General features: G+C 44.1%; 1 protein-coding gene across 7 annotated transcripts in view; it reads left to right on the plus strand.

Moving 5' to 3' along the window:
• NSD1 (nuclear receptor binding SET domain protein 1) overlaps positions 1 to 18,238 on the plus strand; it is a 167,555-nt gene that overhangs the window by 90,025 nt on the left and 59,292 nt on the right. For all 7 annotated transcript variants that reach the window (XM_040405307.1, XM_040405357.1, XM_040405331.1 and 4 more), the window contains exons 6-9: positions 756 to 880; positions 3,066 to 3,306; positions 3,697 to 3,815; positions 16,129 to 16,183. In XM_040405307.1, coding sequence (XP_040261241.1) covers positions 756 to 880; positions 3,066 to 3,306; positions 3,697 to 3,815; positions 16,129 to 16,183 — 540 coding nt within the window. The remainder of the gene's footprint in view (positions 1 to 755; positions 881 to 3,065; positions 3,307 to 3,696; positions 3,816 to 16,128; positions 16,184 to 18,238) is intronic.

Raw genomic sequence — 18,238 nt, forward strand, 5'->3', positions numbered from 1 at the left:
TTTTGGTGGTTTTATTTTTATGGAATTCACTGTGTGCTAAAATGACGTATCTACTTGCATGCTAGTACGATTACAGCAGTTCCAAACTTACATAGTTTTTATGTTTTAGTGCTTTAAAAAAAATGAAAACATACTGTTGCAGTTTGAGATTTTTGGCTAGCTTTTTGGCTAGTTAACAGGCAGTTGTCTATGGTAGGCCTGGGACGTTTCACAAGTCTCCAAGCTGCCATACCAGCTGATCGGAACCTGCAATTTGGATGCATGGGTGCTAGTTGGAAGACAGAATGACATTACTGCTGGGTGTCAGCTGTATTACACAGCTGCTACTCTCCACACATGGGTTAAAGGGAGTTTCCAAGGAGTCCCTTTTTAAGAAAAAAAACCCACTGTAACCTGTTGAAAGAATCATTACTCACCTCCACCAATCTCCTGCCACTGCTGTTCCAGTGCTGCTTTCCTACCTTCTGCTCCTCTAGCAGCAGTTCCTGCACTTTCCAGCTATGCATGGTGTATATTGGTTGTATTCAGAAGACTCTATGCATATGAGACTGGAGACCTCTGGCCAAAATTGGTGGCTTTGGACAGCTTTTCTTTCAAGTGTTTGGCTAGCTTTTAGTGTGACCTCTCCCACCACAGGCAACATTGCAGTTGTACAGCCCAAAAAATGAAGAGCCATAGTGAGAAGCAGGCTGTAAGTAGTTCATGTAGCTGACTGATTACTGATTGAGAAATGTTTATCCCTTTTCTGTCTTCAGGGCCAAACTGGGGTAAGAAATACAGGAAAAAATCAAAAAAGAGACTCCTAAATCATGCAGATGAGCGATGGATGTCCAGCACTCCAAAGAAACGGAATTGTCGACAGCCTGTCGCTTCTTCTCTGGTAAACATCTCTATAGTCCTAACTAAGTAGATTTTGTGATATCCAGAAGAATTGATGTCCATCAAAGAAATGTTAATAACCTTGCTACTTTACTCTCCAATTAAAAGCCAAGTTAAGGCAGATTTTAATTTTATTTTTATTTTTTTCGTGCAGATTCTGCGCCTTAAAATCTGTTCTGTACAGTGTGTAACATTTTGGCTTTTACAGCATAATCGCTTTATCAGACTACCCGAACCAATGTTTCTTATGGTTGTTTCGAAACTGTGGCTTCTGATTTCAGAAACAGTTTTTGGACTTAAAGAGGACCTTTCACCTGGAAAAACATTGTGAACGAAGTATGCTGACATGGAGAGCGGCGCCCAGGGATCTCACTGCACTTACTATTATCCCCGGGCGCCGCTCCATTCTTCCGTTATGTCTTCCGGTATCTTTGCTCTGTAAGTTATAGTAGGCGGTGTCTGCCCTTGTCCTGTGGGCGTCTCCTTCTCCTAGGCTGCAGCGCTGGCCAATCGCAGCGCACAGCTCACAGCCTGGGTTAAAATGGAAAATTAGGCAAAAAAAAGAAATTCGCAAATTTCATCCCCATTTGCCAATAACTCTTGTGCAACACCTAAAGTGTTAACGAAGTTTGTAAAATCAGTTTTGAATACCTTGAGGGGTGTAGTTTATAGAATGGGGTCATTTTTGGGCGGTTTCTATTATGTAAGCCTCGCAAAGTGACTTCAGACCTGTAGTGGTCCCTAAAAATTGGGTTTTTGTAAATTTCTGAAAAATTTCAAGATTTGCTTCTAAACTTCTAAGCCTTGTAACATCCCCAAAAAATAAAATATCATTCCCAAAATGCTACAAACATGAAGTAGACATATGGGGAATGTAAAGTAATCACAATTTTTGGGGGTATTACTATGTATTACTGAAGTAGAGAAACTGAAAGTTTGAAATTTGCTAATTTTTCTAAATTTTTGGTAAATATGGTATTTTTTTATGCAAAAAAATTAACTTTTTTGACCCAATTTTAGCAGTGTCATGAAGTACAATATGTGACGAAAAAACAATCTCAGAACGGCCTGGATAAGTCAATGCGTTTTAAAGTTATGAGCACTTAAAGTGACACTGGTCAGATTTGCAAAAAATGGCCAAGTCCTTAAGGTGAAATAGGGCTGAGTCCTTAAGGGGTTAATGGGTCCGCAAAAAAAATGGAATGTACTCCATATGCATTCCGTTTACGTTCCGTTCAAAGATAGAACAGTACTATCCTTGTCCGTTATGCGTATTTTTTTGCGGACCGCAAAATACTGAAAAAGCCATTCGGTCGTGTGCAATAGACCTAAAGGATTTTTCTAGGTTCCTGATATTGATGACCTCAGGATAGGTGATCAGGAGCCGGGGTGTGTGGAGGGAGCTCGGTCCCCGCGCTGCAGTGACTGGGACCCGATGGCAGGGAAGGCAGCCCGATGCCTTCCATGTAAGCCTGTGAGATCCAGCCCCCTGGATCTCACAGGCAGCAAGGCTGTAAGTGTATTACCCTGTTTAATACACTTACATCCAATGCATCACGATATAGAAGTATTGTCATGCATTGTAAAGGGGATCAAAACCCCATAAGTTGTGGGGAAAAAAAGTTATAAAGTTAGCAATTAACTCTTAGCAGCTATCGGTGAAAAACGCATTGCATCCGTACTTGCTTGCAGATGCAATGCGTTTTTCACGGAAGCCCCTTCACTTCTATGGGGCCAGGCCTACGTGAAAAACGCAGAATATAGAAGATGCTGCGTTTTTCACGCAACTAAGAACTGATGTGTCAAAAAAAAAAAAGCTCATGTACACAGACACACGAGTGGAAAACTCGCTCGTGTGAAAGGGGCCTAAGTGTTAAAGTTTTTATTGATGAATTGAGCTATTGGCTTTTTGGTCAATTTATCTTTTTTTGCAGGTTAGGTTAAATAGATTTTGGATGGGACCAAGTGATTTTTATATTGTATTTTTAATATATATATTTTTTACACATACTAGTAGACCAATGGATAATGATATTTATGTGTAACGTACATGTTTGTCATTGACACTGTACAGTTGCTTTTAAAATTATAAATGTAATAAATCTGCTCTACAGAAACATGTAATTCAAGAAAAGTAGGCATGCTGGCACATTTTTGACACTCATCTCATTATTTCTGTATGCCAGTCCGAAGTCACCAAAGAGAAAGGCCGGGTAGGTCGCCCACGTAATAGTGACCGGATTAAGGAAGCTGCTGAACAACTCATACAGTCAACTTGTGATAAAGATGATGGCTCAACTGTGGAAGCAAATTCTCCAAGACCTCCTTGCACTGATTTTTCCATTAAAACAGAGGTTACCACTCCATTGTCTTCAGATGTTTCTGACCAACCTGGTGGGGGCACAGAATCTTCGCCGTCAAAGCAAGGTGAAGAGCTTAAATGCAGTAGTCTGTGTGGTCTATCTGGTTTCTAGGCTGGTGGTATTACTGGATGATTCTTCTTTATCTGTTGTCAGCTGTGGTTCTGCAAGCCGATCTACATGCACTGATAATTTAACAGTAATTAATAAAGAAATAACTACAGTAACTGGTAGCATGGTTTCCTCTCCTGAAACGTATTCTTTACAATTTCTTTTAGCACCTTTTTGTTCTGTCCACTTTAGAAAATGCAGACATGTACCCTGTGTTCAGCTGCAGGAACGGTAGATTGCACAGCAGGAGTAGATCAGATCGACTTATTAAATAAATAACCTCTGTGGTCTCAAGTCTCTGGATACTTAACAATTTTCTTTCTTTTTCTTCTTTTTCTAACTAAAGCGCAATGTGGAAGCAGACGGAAAAGTAAGCTAATTCCCAGAGTGTGTGAATTTGATGACTTGGATGAACAGCTTGGCCTTCAAGAGGATGAAGATGAAAATGATTTTACTCATTCTAAGGTGGTCTGCTTCTCTTCTAATGGCGTTAATGATTATTTTTGCTAAAGGAATTTGTAGTAAGAGAAAGGTGATTTTACCTTAGAGGGTCTGTCAGCTCTCCTGATAAGTCTGTTCCCTATGAACTAACGATTCTCAAGCATTTTTTCCATGTGACAACTGGGAATTACCATTTTGCTTGTCAAAGATGTGTGTCCCGGTTTATACAGCAAAGAGTTCCAAGAAAAGAAGCTGTAGAATTATTTTATCAGGAATACAATTATTTAGCAGGCAGGTTCTTTATAAAACAACCCACCAGTCTGACATCACTTACCATTATTTAGGGACTGCTTAGCAGTTACCTGGTGTCCTTCTCACTCATTGTGTTGTTGATTCCCAGGCCCCTGTCTCCACTGCCCCCATCTCCCTGCCCACCTGCTGGGGAGTAACACATTTCCTAGGGAGAAAGCCTGAGGCCTCTTGCACCCGGATTAAATCTGGATGCGTTCAGGAAAACTCGCACCATTTCGCAAGCAAGTTTAGTCAGTTTTGTCTGCCATTGCGTTCAGTTTTATTTGCGCGGGTGCAATGCGCATTGATGCGTTTTTTACGCGCGTGGTAATAAAAACAGAAGGTTTACAAACAACATCTCTTAGCAACTGTCAGTAAAAAACGCATCGCATCCGCACTTGTTTGCAGAGGCGATGAGTTTTTCACGCAGCCCCATTCATTTCTATGGGGTCAGGGCTGCGTGCAAAAAGCAGAATATAGAACATGCTGCGATTTTTCACACAACGCACAAGTGATGCGTGAAAAACAACGCTCATGTACACAGACCCATTGAAATGAATGGGTCCAGATTCAGTGCGGGCGTAATGCGTTTGCATCACGCCTTGCATCTGCGCCTAAAACTCTCTTGTCTGAAAGGGGCCATAGCTGCCAATCATAAGCATGGGCAGCAGGAGCTTATGAATACAGCTACTTTCACACTAGTGTTTTCGTTTTCCGGTATTGAGATCCGTCATAGAGGCTCAATTCCGGAAAAAAAGCTTCAGTTTTGTCCCTATTCATTGTCAATGGGGACAAAACTGAACTGAACGGAATGCTCCAAAATGCATTCTGTTCCGATTAGTTGCGTTCCCATACCGGAGAGCAAACCGCAACATGTTGTAGTTTGCTTTCCGTTCCGGGATGCGGAGCAAGACTGATCCGGCATGACTCCCAATGCAAGTCAATGGGTACCGTTTTCTCTGAGACAATCTGCCACAATAGAAAATGGATACTTTCTCCGTTGACTTTCAATGAAGTTCATGACTGATCTGTCTTCGGTGTGTTAAAGATAATACAACCGGATCTGTTCGTAAGAAATGCAGACGGTTGTATTAATAAGGGAAGCGTTTTTGCTGAACCCTGCCTGTTCCAGTAAAAGTAGCCCAAGTCTTAAACTCAGATTTCTCGCCGCAGTTCTACATCGGCAGATGAGCGACAGCTGAAATCTGTGTGACAGTCCCTATTGCCTTCAGTGAGGACTGCATAAGGGATATGACAGGTTCCCTTTAAGGGCCATACAAAAGCTTCATAAATGTTGGCATATACTGCTAGTTAAATAACCCTAGGCCGCAGTAATAGTCTGGCTGATTTGTATGAGATGGCATTATACTCTGAAAGACACATAAATGGCATGTGTGTGGACTGTATTTATCATTGCACTAGTTTCTTTAGCCCCAACGCTTCTGTCAGAAAGAGGTGAAAGTGTTGACTAAAGGTAACTGCACGTGATCTGGCTTACGTCCAGTTTTTCCGCGCAGATTTATGTACAGAAAAATGGCAGCATAATACAGTATCATCAAAGTGAATAAAATTTGCCAAATCTTACTTACACTTTGTGCGTTTTGTATGCGCGGAAATTGATCCTCTGTGCAGATTTTTAAAGGGAATCTGTCACCAGTTTTAGGTTACATGCACATGACCGTTGTTTTGGTCCGCATCCGAGCTGCAGTTTTTGCCGCTTGGATGCGGACCCATTCACTTCAATGGGGCCGCAAAAGATGTCGTCAGCACTCCGTGTGCTGTCCGCAAGAAAAATATAACCTGTCCTATTCTTGTCTGTTTTGCGGACAAGAATAGGCAGTTATATTAATGGCTGTCCGTGCCGTTCCGCAAATTGCGGGACGCACACGGACGCTGTGCGTGTTTTGCGGATCCGCAAAACACACAACAGTCGTGTGCATGTAGCCTTATCCTGCTAGGTTCTAACTGCTCCAGCACATGCCACGGAGTACACATATTCACAAGCTCCCGGCCTTTGCATCAAAACTGACCAATGCCCTTCATTTTCGGGGTCAGTAAAATTACAATGATGCCCCTTTATGTATAGGTTTTTATGTCTAAATAGTGTAAAAAAAAAGAGTAAACTTTGTAAAAAAAAATAAATATATATATATATATATATATATATATATATAATATCACCATATTTTATTTTTTACATTTTTTTTATAGTCCTTTCTCGCCCATATTCATTGGGGGACACAGGAACTGTGGGTATAGCGGTGTCCTCTAGGAGGCGTTGACACTAGGCAAAAGCTGTTAGCCCCTCCCCTGGCAGCTATACCCCCTCCAGCCTGGAGATAGAGCTTCAGTTTTAGCTTAATGTCATAGGAGGAAAGACCTCCCTGCCTTTTGCAGGGCGGCTTACTTAGCCGATTCTTTTTTATTTTTCCTTTTTCCCTTTTAGGTTTAGGCAAACAGTCGCCTAGCCTCTCTGTTATCCCGGGGAGAGAGGCTGGTGTCTGAATCCCTCACCGCTCCACCTCCCCACAGAAGCAAAAGGAGGATCCAGGGCAGCCTCGCTCCCCTGCTTCCCGCCAGCCAAGGGGTCACCCAGGTCCGCCAAGAAGACCCTCCCGCCATACCAGACTCCTGCCACTCCGGTGCCAGCAGCTGAGGAGGTGACCCTGCTGGAAGAGGTGACCTTGAGGGTCCACTTAGGGAGGGTGAAGTGAAGGTGACGACACGGGACTAGGTAAGTATGGTTAACCCTCTCCCCCCTCCCTCTCCCCCTAGGTGGCATTGTTTTTCAGGTCTGTAGGGTTAATAGGCACTGGGCCCCACTTAGTAGCCTAGGACCCCTAAGGACAGGCTCCTTCACTCCCCCTCGGTGCCCATGGTTCTAGGCACATAGTGGGTTAATCCTCCCCGGCTACTAACCAGGGGGCATGGAGAAATCGCGCTTACCAAGGGAGGACCTCCTCAGTACAGTATAGGCCCAAAATGGCTCCATCATTCCCCTCGGTGCCAATGGCTTAAGCACATAGGGGGTTAATTTCCATGTCCCCCACCTCACAGGCAAGGAGGGGAGCGGATAAATATCCCCCTCCCCGATATCAGACTCCCTGATTTGCCCTTTTCAGAAGTGGGCGCCATGCGCCGCTCTGAAAAGGGTTACTGCTGGCACAGGCTGTTATCGCGGCGGCTGGCGCCGCAACGCTTTATTGTCGTGGGGCCGCGGGGTGTACAGTCGTGGCCAAAAGTTTTGAGAATTAGATAAATATTGGAAATTGGAAAAGTTGCTGCTTAAGTTTTTATAATAGAAATTTGCATATACTCCAGAATGTTATGAAGAGTGATCAGATGAATTGCATAGTCCTTTTTTGCCATGAAAATTAACTTAATCCCAAAAAAAACTTTCCACTGCATTTCATTGCTGTCATTAAAGGACCTGCTGAGATCATTTCAGTAATCGTCTTGTTAACTCAGGTTAGAATGTTGACAAGCACAAGGCTGGAGATCATTAGGTCAGGCTGATTGGGTTAAAATGGCAGACTTGACATGTTAAAAGGAGGGTGATGCTTGGAATCATTGTTCTTCCATTGTTAACTATGGTGACCTGCAAAGAAACGCGTGCAGCCATCATTGCATTGCATAAAAATGGCTTCACAGGCAAGGATATTGTGGCTACTAAAATTGCACCTCAATCAACAATTTATAGGATCATCAAGAACTTCAAGGAAAGAGGTTCAATTCTTGTTAAGAAGGCTTCAGGGCGTCCAAGAAAGTCCAGCAAGCGCCAGGATCGTCTCCTAAAGAGGATTCAGCTGCGGGATCGGAGTGCCACCAGTGCAGAGCTTGCTCAGGAATGGCAGCAGGCAGGTGTGAGCGCATCTGCACGCACAGTGAGGCGAAGACTTTTGGAAGATGGCCTGGTGTCAAGAAGGCCAGCAAAGAAGCCACTTCTCTCCAAAAAAAACATCAGGGACAGATTGATCTTCTTCAGAAAGTATGGTGAATGGACTGCTGAGGACTGGGGCAAAGTCATATTCTCCGATGAAGCCTCTTTCCGATTGTTTGGGGCATCTGGAAAAAGGCTTGTCCGGAGAAGAAAAGGTGAGCGCTACCATCAGTCCTGTGTCATGCCAACAGTAAAGCATCCTGAAACCATTCATGTGTGGGGTTGCTTCTCATCAAAGGGAGTGGGCTCACTCACAATTTTGCCCAAAAACACAGCCATGAATAAAGAATGGTACCAAAACACCCTCCAACAGCTACTTCTTACAACAATCCAACAACAGTTTGGTGAAGAACAATGCATTTTCCAGCACGATGGAGCACCGTGCCATAAGGCAAAAGTGATAACCAAGTGGCTCGGGGACCAAAATGTTGACATTTTGGGTCCATGGCCTGGAAACTCCCCAGATCTTAATCCCATTGAGAACTTGTGGTCAATCCTCAAGAGGCGGGTGGACAAACAAAAACCCACTAATTCTGACAAACTCCAAGAAGTGATTATGAAAGAATGGGTTGCTATCAGTCAGGAATTGGGCCAGAAGTTGATTGAGAGCATGCCCAGTCGAATTAGAGGTCCTAAAAAAGAAGGGCCAACACTGCAAATACTCACTCTTTGCATAAATGTCATGTAATTGTCGATAAAAGCCTTTGAAACGTATGAAGTGCGTGTAATTATATTTCACTACATCACAGAAACAACTGAAACAAAGATCTAAAAGCAGTTTAGCAGCAAACTTTGTGAAAACTAATATTTGTGTCATTCTCAAAACTTTTGGCCACGACTGTACAATAACACGGGTTCAGTGCCGGATGTATTTTCCCCCACTTCTGTAGGTGGCAAAATGGCATCTCTGCTGAGTTCAGTACCTGCTGTATGCATTGCCTTCCATAGGTGGCGTGATGACACTATCACTGGTTACAAGGTGTGCTGTATGCATTACCCCCTTACTTAGGTGCAATAATTGCACTCCCACAGGGTACAGGACTCGCCATATGCTCTAGCTCCCACCGTGGGCATTAATCCCCCTTCATAGAGCATTCCACTTCTTAGGTGGAGTAATTTCACTACTATTTGATACAGTCCCGAATGTCGTACTATCCTTTTACATAGACGGAGTGTTGCACATTACCGTGCTTCCTGTTGCATTATCCACTAGTGGGGGAATAATTAATCATCTTATGATGCCTTAGCTTATTCCAAGTGGGACGTAGCATCAGTTGGTACCCGCGAGTGCCTGGTACTCTTCATCTAGTATTATGGATGCTGCAAGTGGATACGATGGCTATTCCACATGGTATCCTTCTTTCTTTGGTGCTGGTTTTGGGCATTATTATATCTTCCTCTGCCTTCTCAGGTGGTTACCTAGCATCACCTATGTGTCCTGTGGGACCCCCCATCTCCATGGGCCTCGTCTGTTCCAGTCGGTCATAATAATGTTCGCAGCAATGCATAGTGCGTGCACCATTGCACATAATTATATGGTGAGTACGTTTCAGTGAGTCGAGTGTGTTTTCATTGACTCTATATTCTCTATCCACCACTCCTCCTCTGGAAGGTGGTTCTGCTGGCACTCTGGTTTAGCTACTACAGCGTGTTCTCCTCCACAGGTGCAGCTTACGCTAATGCTTGAGTTCGTGGTCGCTGCAGTGGGGCGTCCCCCTCAGGTAAGGGGTCCTACCCTGGCGATAGCTTTGGCAGTTGCTCCTGTTCAGCACCCTTCCAGGTAGAGTTTTTTACGTTAGCTGTACTTCTCTGGAGCAGTATGGTACATGGCTTCTACGGGATAGTCAGCCCTCCCCCCTCAGTTTTGCACTGACGGGCGAGCACTAGCTACTACTGGGGCAGTGGTATTGCCTTACTACTCCATACTAGGGTTCTTGCTGCACAGCTTCTTTGTCAGGTGGTGGACTCTTATAGCACTGCATTCAGTGGCTTATACGGGTGGCCCCTCCTCTGCTGAGGTATAGGGCTAGCAATACAGTGGACTCCCCTTGCCTGGCTTCCTCCTCAGGCAGAGTTTTTTGCACAGCCATCGTATCCTGGCTACTTCTGTATAGCGCTAGTCTCAGATGGGAAATGAGCTTAGACCTAGCCTATTCCTCTCCTTCTGTCTTTTCCTCCAATGGCTCATGATTCATAGCCACCCCGCAAGCCTTGGTAGCCTCTGCGTTACTTCCTTCCCTCATCTGCATGCACGAGGCATTCTTTCGGTGGCCGTCCATTTCCAGACATGCTCCGGTCCCAACCGATGGACTGTGGTGCCCCCCACATCCCTCCATCTACAGGGAATCCCTCCCACTATGCGAAATCTTCCCTCCTTCTCTCCCGAGTAGGAGATCCAGAAGCATGTGGTGTGCACGCCCTGTTTTTTCCCCTTGGCAGGAGTTCTCACTACTTACGTGTCGTCCTCCCCCCCCCCCCTTCCCACTCCTACCAGGGTTCTACGACATATCTAGTGGAGAGCATTCAGACGATCCTAGTGTCTCTGGATTGGCCCTGTCGCGTGTGGTACGCTGACCTTGTTTTCCTTCTAGAAGACATCCCTTGGTCACTGCCACTCAGACTACCTTTTTTCTCAGGGTCCGGTCTTCCATCAGCATTTAACGTCTCTTCGTTTGACGACGTGGCTATTGAAACCGCCATTCTGTCGCGGAGAGGGTTTTCGCCGGACGTCATCCGCACTATGATCAGGCAGGAAGCCTGCATCGCCCAGGATCCATTAGAGGACCTGGAGGTCCTTCCTGGGCTTCTGTAAAGGCCGGGGCATTCCCCCATTCTGTTTTTTTTATTTTTTATTATTCTTTCCCCATGGTCCTGTCCTTCTACAATCAGGGTTGGACCTTGGATTAGCCCTTCGTGCCTTAAAGGGTCAAGTGTCGGTGCCTTCTGGCCTGGGGGACACAGCTTTTCCAGAGTCCCCTGGGCCATAAAAACCTTCCTTCAGGTACTGGCCCGTCCTCCTCTACCGCCTTAGGTTCTGAGTATAGTCTTCTCAGTGCTCCAGACTTCTCCCTTGAGCCCTTGCAGGAGATCTCACTCCGACTCCTGTCCTGGAAGATAGTATTTTCTTGTAACTGTCACATCCATCTGATGGGCGTTCGAGTTGGCGGTGCTCTCTTGCAGAGAACCCTTTCGGGTTTTTTCACAAGGATAAGGCGTTTCTCTGGCCCATTCCTTCTCCCGAAGGTGGTCTCTGACTTCCATATCAACGAGACATTGCCATTACCTCACTGTACCTCTCCTCCACACCCTAAAGAAAAGGTGTTGCGCCATTTGGATGTTGTCAGGGCTCTGAAGATTATAGCAGCCTCCAGTTCCTTCCGGCGTACGGTCCCCCCCCCCTTTTTTTTTTGTCATTCTGGGAGGTGCTCGCAAGGGATTGGTGGCCTCCATGGTGGCAATCGCACGTTGGATTTGGGCTGCACTTGCGGAGGCACACTGTTTTCAGGGCAGGTCCCGTCCTTAGGTGTCACGGCTCACTCCACCAGACCGGTGGGTGCATCTTGAGCTCGGAGGAATCGTGCTTCGGCAGCACAGTTGTGCGAGGCGGCTACTTGGTCCTCCTGACCCACATTCACAAATTCTACCAGATGCATACTTATGCATCGGTGGACGCTGTCTTGGGCTGTGTGGTCTTGCAGGCGGCAGTTCTTAGATGCCTGCAGGGACGCTTGCTTCCATGGGTCTGGTTCCCCCCCCCCCGTGGACTGCTTTCGGACATCCCACGGTTCTATGGGCGAGAAAAGGAGATTTTTGTATAACTTACAAGTAAAATCTCTTTCTCGCTCTTCCTTGGGGGACACAGCACCCACCCAGTAGTGTTGTTCGACCACAGTTGCGGCAGTTGCTGGTTAGAACCCCGTTGATTCCTTGGCATTGTTGGTGGTCCACGTTTTTTCGTCGGTTTACTTGCCTCTTTTGCTGCTTGTACACAAACTGAAGCTCTCTCTCCAGGCTGGATGGGGTTTAACTGCCAGGAGAGGGGCTAACGGCTTTTGCCTAGTGTCAACGCCTCCTAGAGGACACAACTATACCACGGTTTCTGTGTCTCCCAATGAAGAGCGAGAGAGATTTTTACTGGTAAATTACACAATCTCCTTTTTCTACTGCTGTTTGGGGGCTCAAAAAAAAAAACGGTGCCAAAAAAGCTATTTCTTGGTACCTTGCCGCACAAAAAGTGTAATATAGAGCAACCAAAAATCATATGTACCCTAAACTAGTACCAACAAAACTGCCACCCTATCCCGTAGTTTCTAAAATGGGGGCACTTTTTTGGAGTTTCTATTCTAGGGGTGCATCAGGAGGGCTTCAAATGGGACATGGTGTCAAAAAAAAACGGTCCAGCAAAATCTGCCTTCCAAAAATCGTATGGCATTCCTTTCCTTCTGTGCCCTGCCGTGTGCCCGTACAGCAGTTTACGACCACATATGGGGTGTTTCTGTAAACTACAGAATCAGGGCCATAAATAATGAGTTTTGTTTGGCTGTTAACCCTTGCTTTGCAACTGGAAAAAAAATATTAAAATGGAAAATCTGCCAAAAAAGTGAAATTTTTAAATTGGATCTCTATTTTCCATTAAATCTTGTGCAACATCTAAAGGGTTAACAAACTTTGTAAAATCAGTTTTGAATACCTTGAGGGGTGTAGTTTATAGAATGGGGTCATTTTTGGGTGGTTTCTATTATGTAAGCCTCGCAAAGTGACTTCAGAGCTGTAGTGGTCCCTAAAAATTGGGTTTTTGTAAATTTCTGAAAAATTTCAAGATTTGCTTCTAAACTTCTAAGCCTTGTAACATCCCCAAAAAATAAAATATCATTCCCAAAATAATTCAAACATGAAGTAGACATATGGGGAATGTAAAGTCATCACAATTTTTAGGGGTATTACTATGTATTACAGAAGTAGAGAAACTGAAACTTTGAAATTTGCTAATTTTTTCAAATTTTTGTTAAATTAGGTATTTTTTGGTGCAAAAAAAAAAATTTTTTTGACTTCATTTTAGGGCTCTTTCACACTTGCGTTGTTGGGTTCCGGCATAGAGTTCCGTCGTCGGGGCTCTATGCCGGAAGAATCCTGATCAGGATTATCCCCATGCGTTCCGGAACGGAACTTTTTTGGCCGGAGAAAATACCGCAGCATGCTGCGCTTTTTGCTCCGGCCAAAAATCCTGAACACTTGCTGCAAGGCCGGATCCGGAATTAATGCCCATTGAAAGGCATTAATCCGGATCCGGCCTTAAGCTAAACGTCGTTTCGGCGCATTACCGGATCCGACGTTTAGCTTTTTCTGAATGGTTACCATGGCTTCCAGGACGCTAAAGTCCTGTTTGCCATGGTAAAGTGTAGTGAGGAGCGGGGGAGCAGTATACTTACAGTCCGTGCGGCTCCCGGGGCGATTCAGAGTGACGTCAGGGCGCCCCACGTGCATGGATGACGTGTCGCATGGATCACGTCATCCATGCGCATGGGGCGCTCTGACGTCATTCTGGAGCGCCCCGGGAGCCGCACGGACTGTAAGTATACTGCTCCCCACTACTACTATGGCAGCCAGGACTTTAATAGCGTCCTGGGTGCCATAGTAACACTGAACGCATTTTGAAGACGGATCCGGCAAATGGAGTGCACGACGGATCCGGACAACGCAAGTGTGAAAGAGGCCTTACCAGTGTCATGAAGTACAATATGTGATGAAAAAACAATCTCGGAACGGCCTGGATAAGTCAAAGCGTTTTAAAGTTATCAGCACTTAAAGTGACACTGGTCAGATTTGCAAAAAATGGCCTGGTCCTAAGGTGTAATAAGGCTGTGTCCTTAAGGGGTTAAGTACCAGGACAACATGCTGTACCGGTATGTCATGTGTCCTGAAGAGGTTAAAGGGACATTGTCACCTGGATTTCACTTACTGAGCGATTGACATCACCACAACAGTCTCCACGATTTAAATTAAAGTATACTAGTATTACTCCCCTGGGTCTTGTAATTTGTCTATTAAATCGCCCCCAAATCTGGCCATTGGAGCCCAGCACTGCCCCACTGCTAATTTATTCACTGCTCATCGCTGATGTAATGTGTTTGTTTCAGCCGAAATCTTGCGCATGCACCATGGATACTAATGTCCGCGCCCATACGGTGTCCTGGTATTGCCCCCAGGGAACGAAGTGCGCATGCGCCAGCTTCGCTCGACCCGGAAATGTGCGAGAATTCGGGCGCAACAAACACATTACGTTGGGCTCTCTGAGGTAATTAGCATATTAATAAAAGCGATTTTATAGACTAATTACAAGACACAGGGCAGTAATACTAGTATATTTTAATGTAAATCGTGGAGACTGGTGTGGTGATGTCAATCGCTCAGTAAGTGAAATCCAGGTGACGTCCCTTTTAAGAAAGTGACCCAGCATTTTGCTAAGGAAACCTGTCACTAGTTTATGTTTCCCTTAGGACACCATAAAACCGGTGACAGATTCCCTTTAATACTTTTGGGGCACTTTTTTTTGTTTTCCTTCTCCGCCTTTTTGCAGGACAAGTAAAATTTTTAATGCCACAGCTTATTTTACCATAGCTTCTATTGGCAAATGGGAACAAAATTCTTTGTGCAGTAAAATTGGAGGGGAAAAAATGGTAAGTTTGCGAAAGTTTTTTGGGGTTTTGTTTTTAGGCTGTTCACTGCACTAAAAATGACATGACAACCTTATTCTGCGGGTGATTAGATTTCTGGCAGTACCATGCAGGGCAAACTAATTTTAATGGTACCATTGTGGGTTGCATGTGACAAATGAATAGTCAGTGATGTTAACAAATGTATTTCTAGGGGGAGAGCGGGGTCTAGGGTGATTGCAGATCTTTCTGTCTAGATTTGTTTCAGAAATGTTCTTTGAAGTGTTCAGTACTCGGGGTGGGGCAACTGTAACAGCTGCTCCCTGAATCTAAGACAGTTTTCCTCATGTGAACATACCCTCAAAAAACCTTTGTTTCTCATGAGAAGGGGCCGATGTCCTATCACTGGGTTGCTCCCTGACAGAGAATTCTCCAAAACAGCTGCATCCAGATGCTTTGTAAGAGCGATGTCACCATTTCTACATGCCTGTTTGGAAGAGTGATGTACAGTTTAAAACTTCCACAATTTCTTTTTCAAAATTAGCTGCTACTTCTAATACCCTCCAGTAATGTAATCCCTTAAACCCCCGTGATGTACTAGCACATCACGGTGGTGCAGGGGATGTATGGAGTGGGCCTCTGGAACAAGCCCGCTCCATACGCGGCGATCGCACCACCCCTGTCCTTTAACCCCGCTGATTGCGGCACCTGTGAGTGAAGGCAGAGGGATGCGCTTCCCCCCAGTGAAATCGTGGGACTCAGATTGGTTGCCATGGCAACCTGGATGCTGCTGAAGCGATCCAGTCCTGCCATGGCTTTCTCCATACTGAGCTATGCACGAGGCATAGCTCAGAATGGAGAGTGTAAAAATCCTATTCACCCTAATATTTGTATTGCTTTTTATTGTACAGTGAAAAAGTTTACTAAAAAACTAAAACATTTTAAATATTTAAAAGTCTAAATCGCCCCTCTTTACCAATTCTACAAAAACCTTGGTGGAATTTCTTATTTTTATTTTTTTTTTCAATTTAACCCCACAAATTTTTTTTTTCTTTATGTTTTCCGATAACAGAAATCGTAAATTAAATGGTGCTGTTAAAAAAATGCATCTTGTCCCTCAAAAAATATGGCTACATGAACGAAAAAATAAAAGATAGTTATTGGAATGGTGGGAGGAAAAATGAAAATGCAAAGCAAAAAAATGGGCTTGGTACTTAAGGGGTTAAGGTTTTCAAGGTACAACCAGTTATCATAGTTGAGGCATTCTTTCTGTTGTCCCCTCTAATAAAAAAAAAACTGTCTCAGATGCTACCCTTGTGAATTGCAGAAAAAATTTCTGATGGTGCAGAGTATGTTTTACTAAATTGTTGCTGGTGTTGACTTTTTAACCCTTTTTATAGTGGCTTATCTGTTACATCATTTTTTTTTCTTTCTATTTCTTATTTGTTTTTAGTACTCAGTAGCCGTGTCTCTTAAGAAAACCTCCCTGAAACGTATACGATACCGAGGTATGACTTTGTGGGAACTAAACAAATGTTCTTTTGGTTTTTTTTCCAATCACTTTTAATGTAACAATTGACAACGTTCAGGAGCATGGCAGCAGTTTAACGTCATTTGGCTATATCTGCCTGCTGTGATGTGTGTGTATTTACTGCCATGGAACTTAGCCTCGAGCCACTTCAGGCCTTATTTCGTACACTGCCTAAGACTAGGTCTACACGACGACATTTGTCGCACCAATGTCGCGCAACAATTTTTATTATGGTTGTCTATAGTGTCACACTGCGACGCGACAGTCGCAAAAAATCCATTTGAGATGGATTTTTTTGCGAGCGTCGCAGTCGCAGTGCAACACCGTAGACTACCATTATAAAAATTGTCGCGGGACATTGGTGCAACAATATGTTGCGCGACAAATGTTGCAGTGTAGTTGTGCCCTATCTGTCACGCAACTTATTGTCGCGCGACAAATGTCGTCGTGTAGACCTAGCCTAAAGGTCCCTTTTAGACGGGACGATACAGCAAGCGATTGTCGAAGGAAGCATTTCTTCCCGTTGGTCACCTGCTCGTCAGCAGAGGAGACCGCTGCACTTCTATTCAGTGATCTCCTCCACAGTATGGGAAGGAGCGATCGTTAATTCCATCACTCGTCCCTGTACAGACTCGTTGTTTGCTGGTAGCATAGCATGTTTACACAGCACGATCTGCCGGCAAGCAACAAAAATTTGTGTCTGAACCAATGATCTATTACCCGATGAACGAATGTTTCTCTAGTTCATCAGGTGATCGGCACAACCTTTATACCGTCAGATAATCGTTAACAAGCGTTCCTATGAATGCTTGTTGGCAATTAGCTGGTGGATTCTTGGCCCATGTAAAGGCAACTTTACTTAACTCCTCAAAAATTCTAAGATGAATATTTTTACTTGCTGTAAAAAAAACTAATTTAGTGCTGCCTTTGTCATGTCTGTTCTCAATTACAGTATCAGCTCTGCAAATCATTGTGGCAAATATGGCAACACAACTTGGTGCATAGTGATGCTAACAAAAAGAGGGACGTATTGGGAGATGGAGGTTGATTTCTAGCTCTATACTGCTCTATGAACCCTTCCTTGTTACCACAGGGTTTCCAGTTTTCTTACAAATTGAAGTCTTTATCATAATCTCCAGTAAATGCTGCTCCCATTCTTCCCTTTTGATGTTAACACTACAGTCTAGAAAGCGCACACTAAAAATCCTTTTTTTGTCACAATAAGAGACAGTGTGCAGATCTAGAAGTGGCAGATCCTTTTGTATGTTTGTGTGGTTTATCATTTACTTACTATACTAATGCTTTAGTTTTCAGCATTGCGGTAATTCATTAGTAAGTAATGAAACGGGATTACCTTTTTTATTTTGACCCTTCAACTAATTTTTGTATATATTTACTTGGAGGTCAGTGTTAAAGGGATTATTCAAGAGTTTAAAATTGTTGCCCTATTCTAAGCATGGGCCCTTTTAATATGTATCGATGGGGGTGTGACCTGGGCTCCCTGATTAGCTGTCTTAAGAGAACCTTGGAGTAAACAATAAAGGGGACTGCAGACCCATCAGCAGCTGATTTACAGCAGTGCTAAGAGTTGGTGCCCCATGTAAAGGGGTTGTGTCTCATCTTCATTGACATTGTCTGATAACCATATGCATTCCATTGGGACGATGGTGCAATATGATACATTATACTCATCGAGATACTCTCACAACCCGAAGCCATGTCTTTATTGCTAACAGTATATGTATATAAATATCAGGCATAAATATATAAGCCAATATGTACAACAACCGTACTTTTACTTTGATATGTAACAAGTCACTTGATCATTATATGCTTTTGGATGAATGTCTGTGCCATGCCTAAATTGTTATACTTCAATAAAACGAGTCTAAAAAAGGGGGGGGGGTTGTCATCTCCGACAATTTGGGCATATTGCTAGGATTGGGAATACTCCTTTAAATAGCATGGGTGATTAAATATGTAGTTGAAGAGAACAATTCCCTGTCCAGGAATTTTTGCCTTTTCATTTTTC

The sequence above is a fragment of the Bufo bufo genome, chromosome 1, assembly GCF_905171765.1.
Source record: "Bufo bufo chromosome 1, aBufBuf1.1, whole genome shotgun sequence".
In the NCBI taxonomy this organism is placed as follows: Eukaryota; Metazoa; Chordata; class Amphibia; order Anura; family Bufonidae; genus Bufo; species Bufo bufo.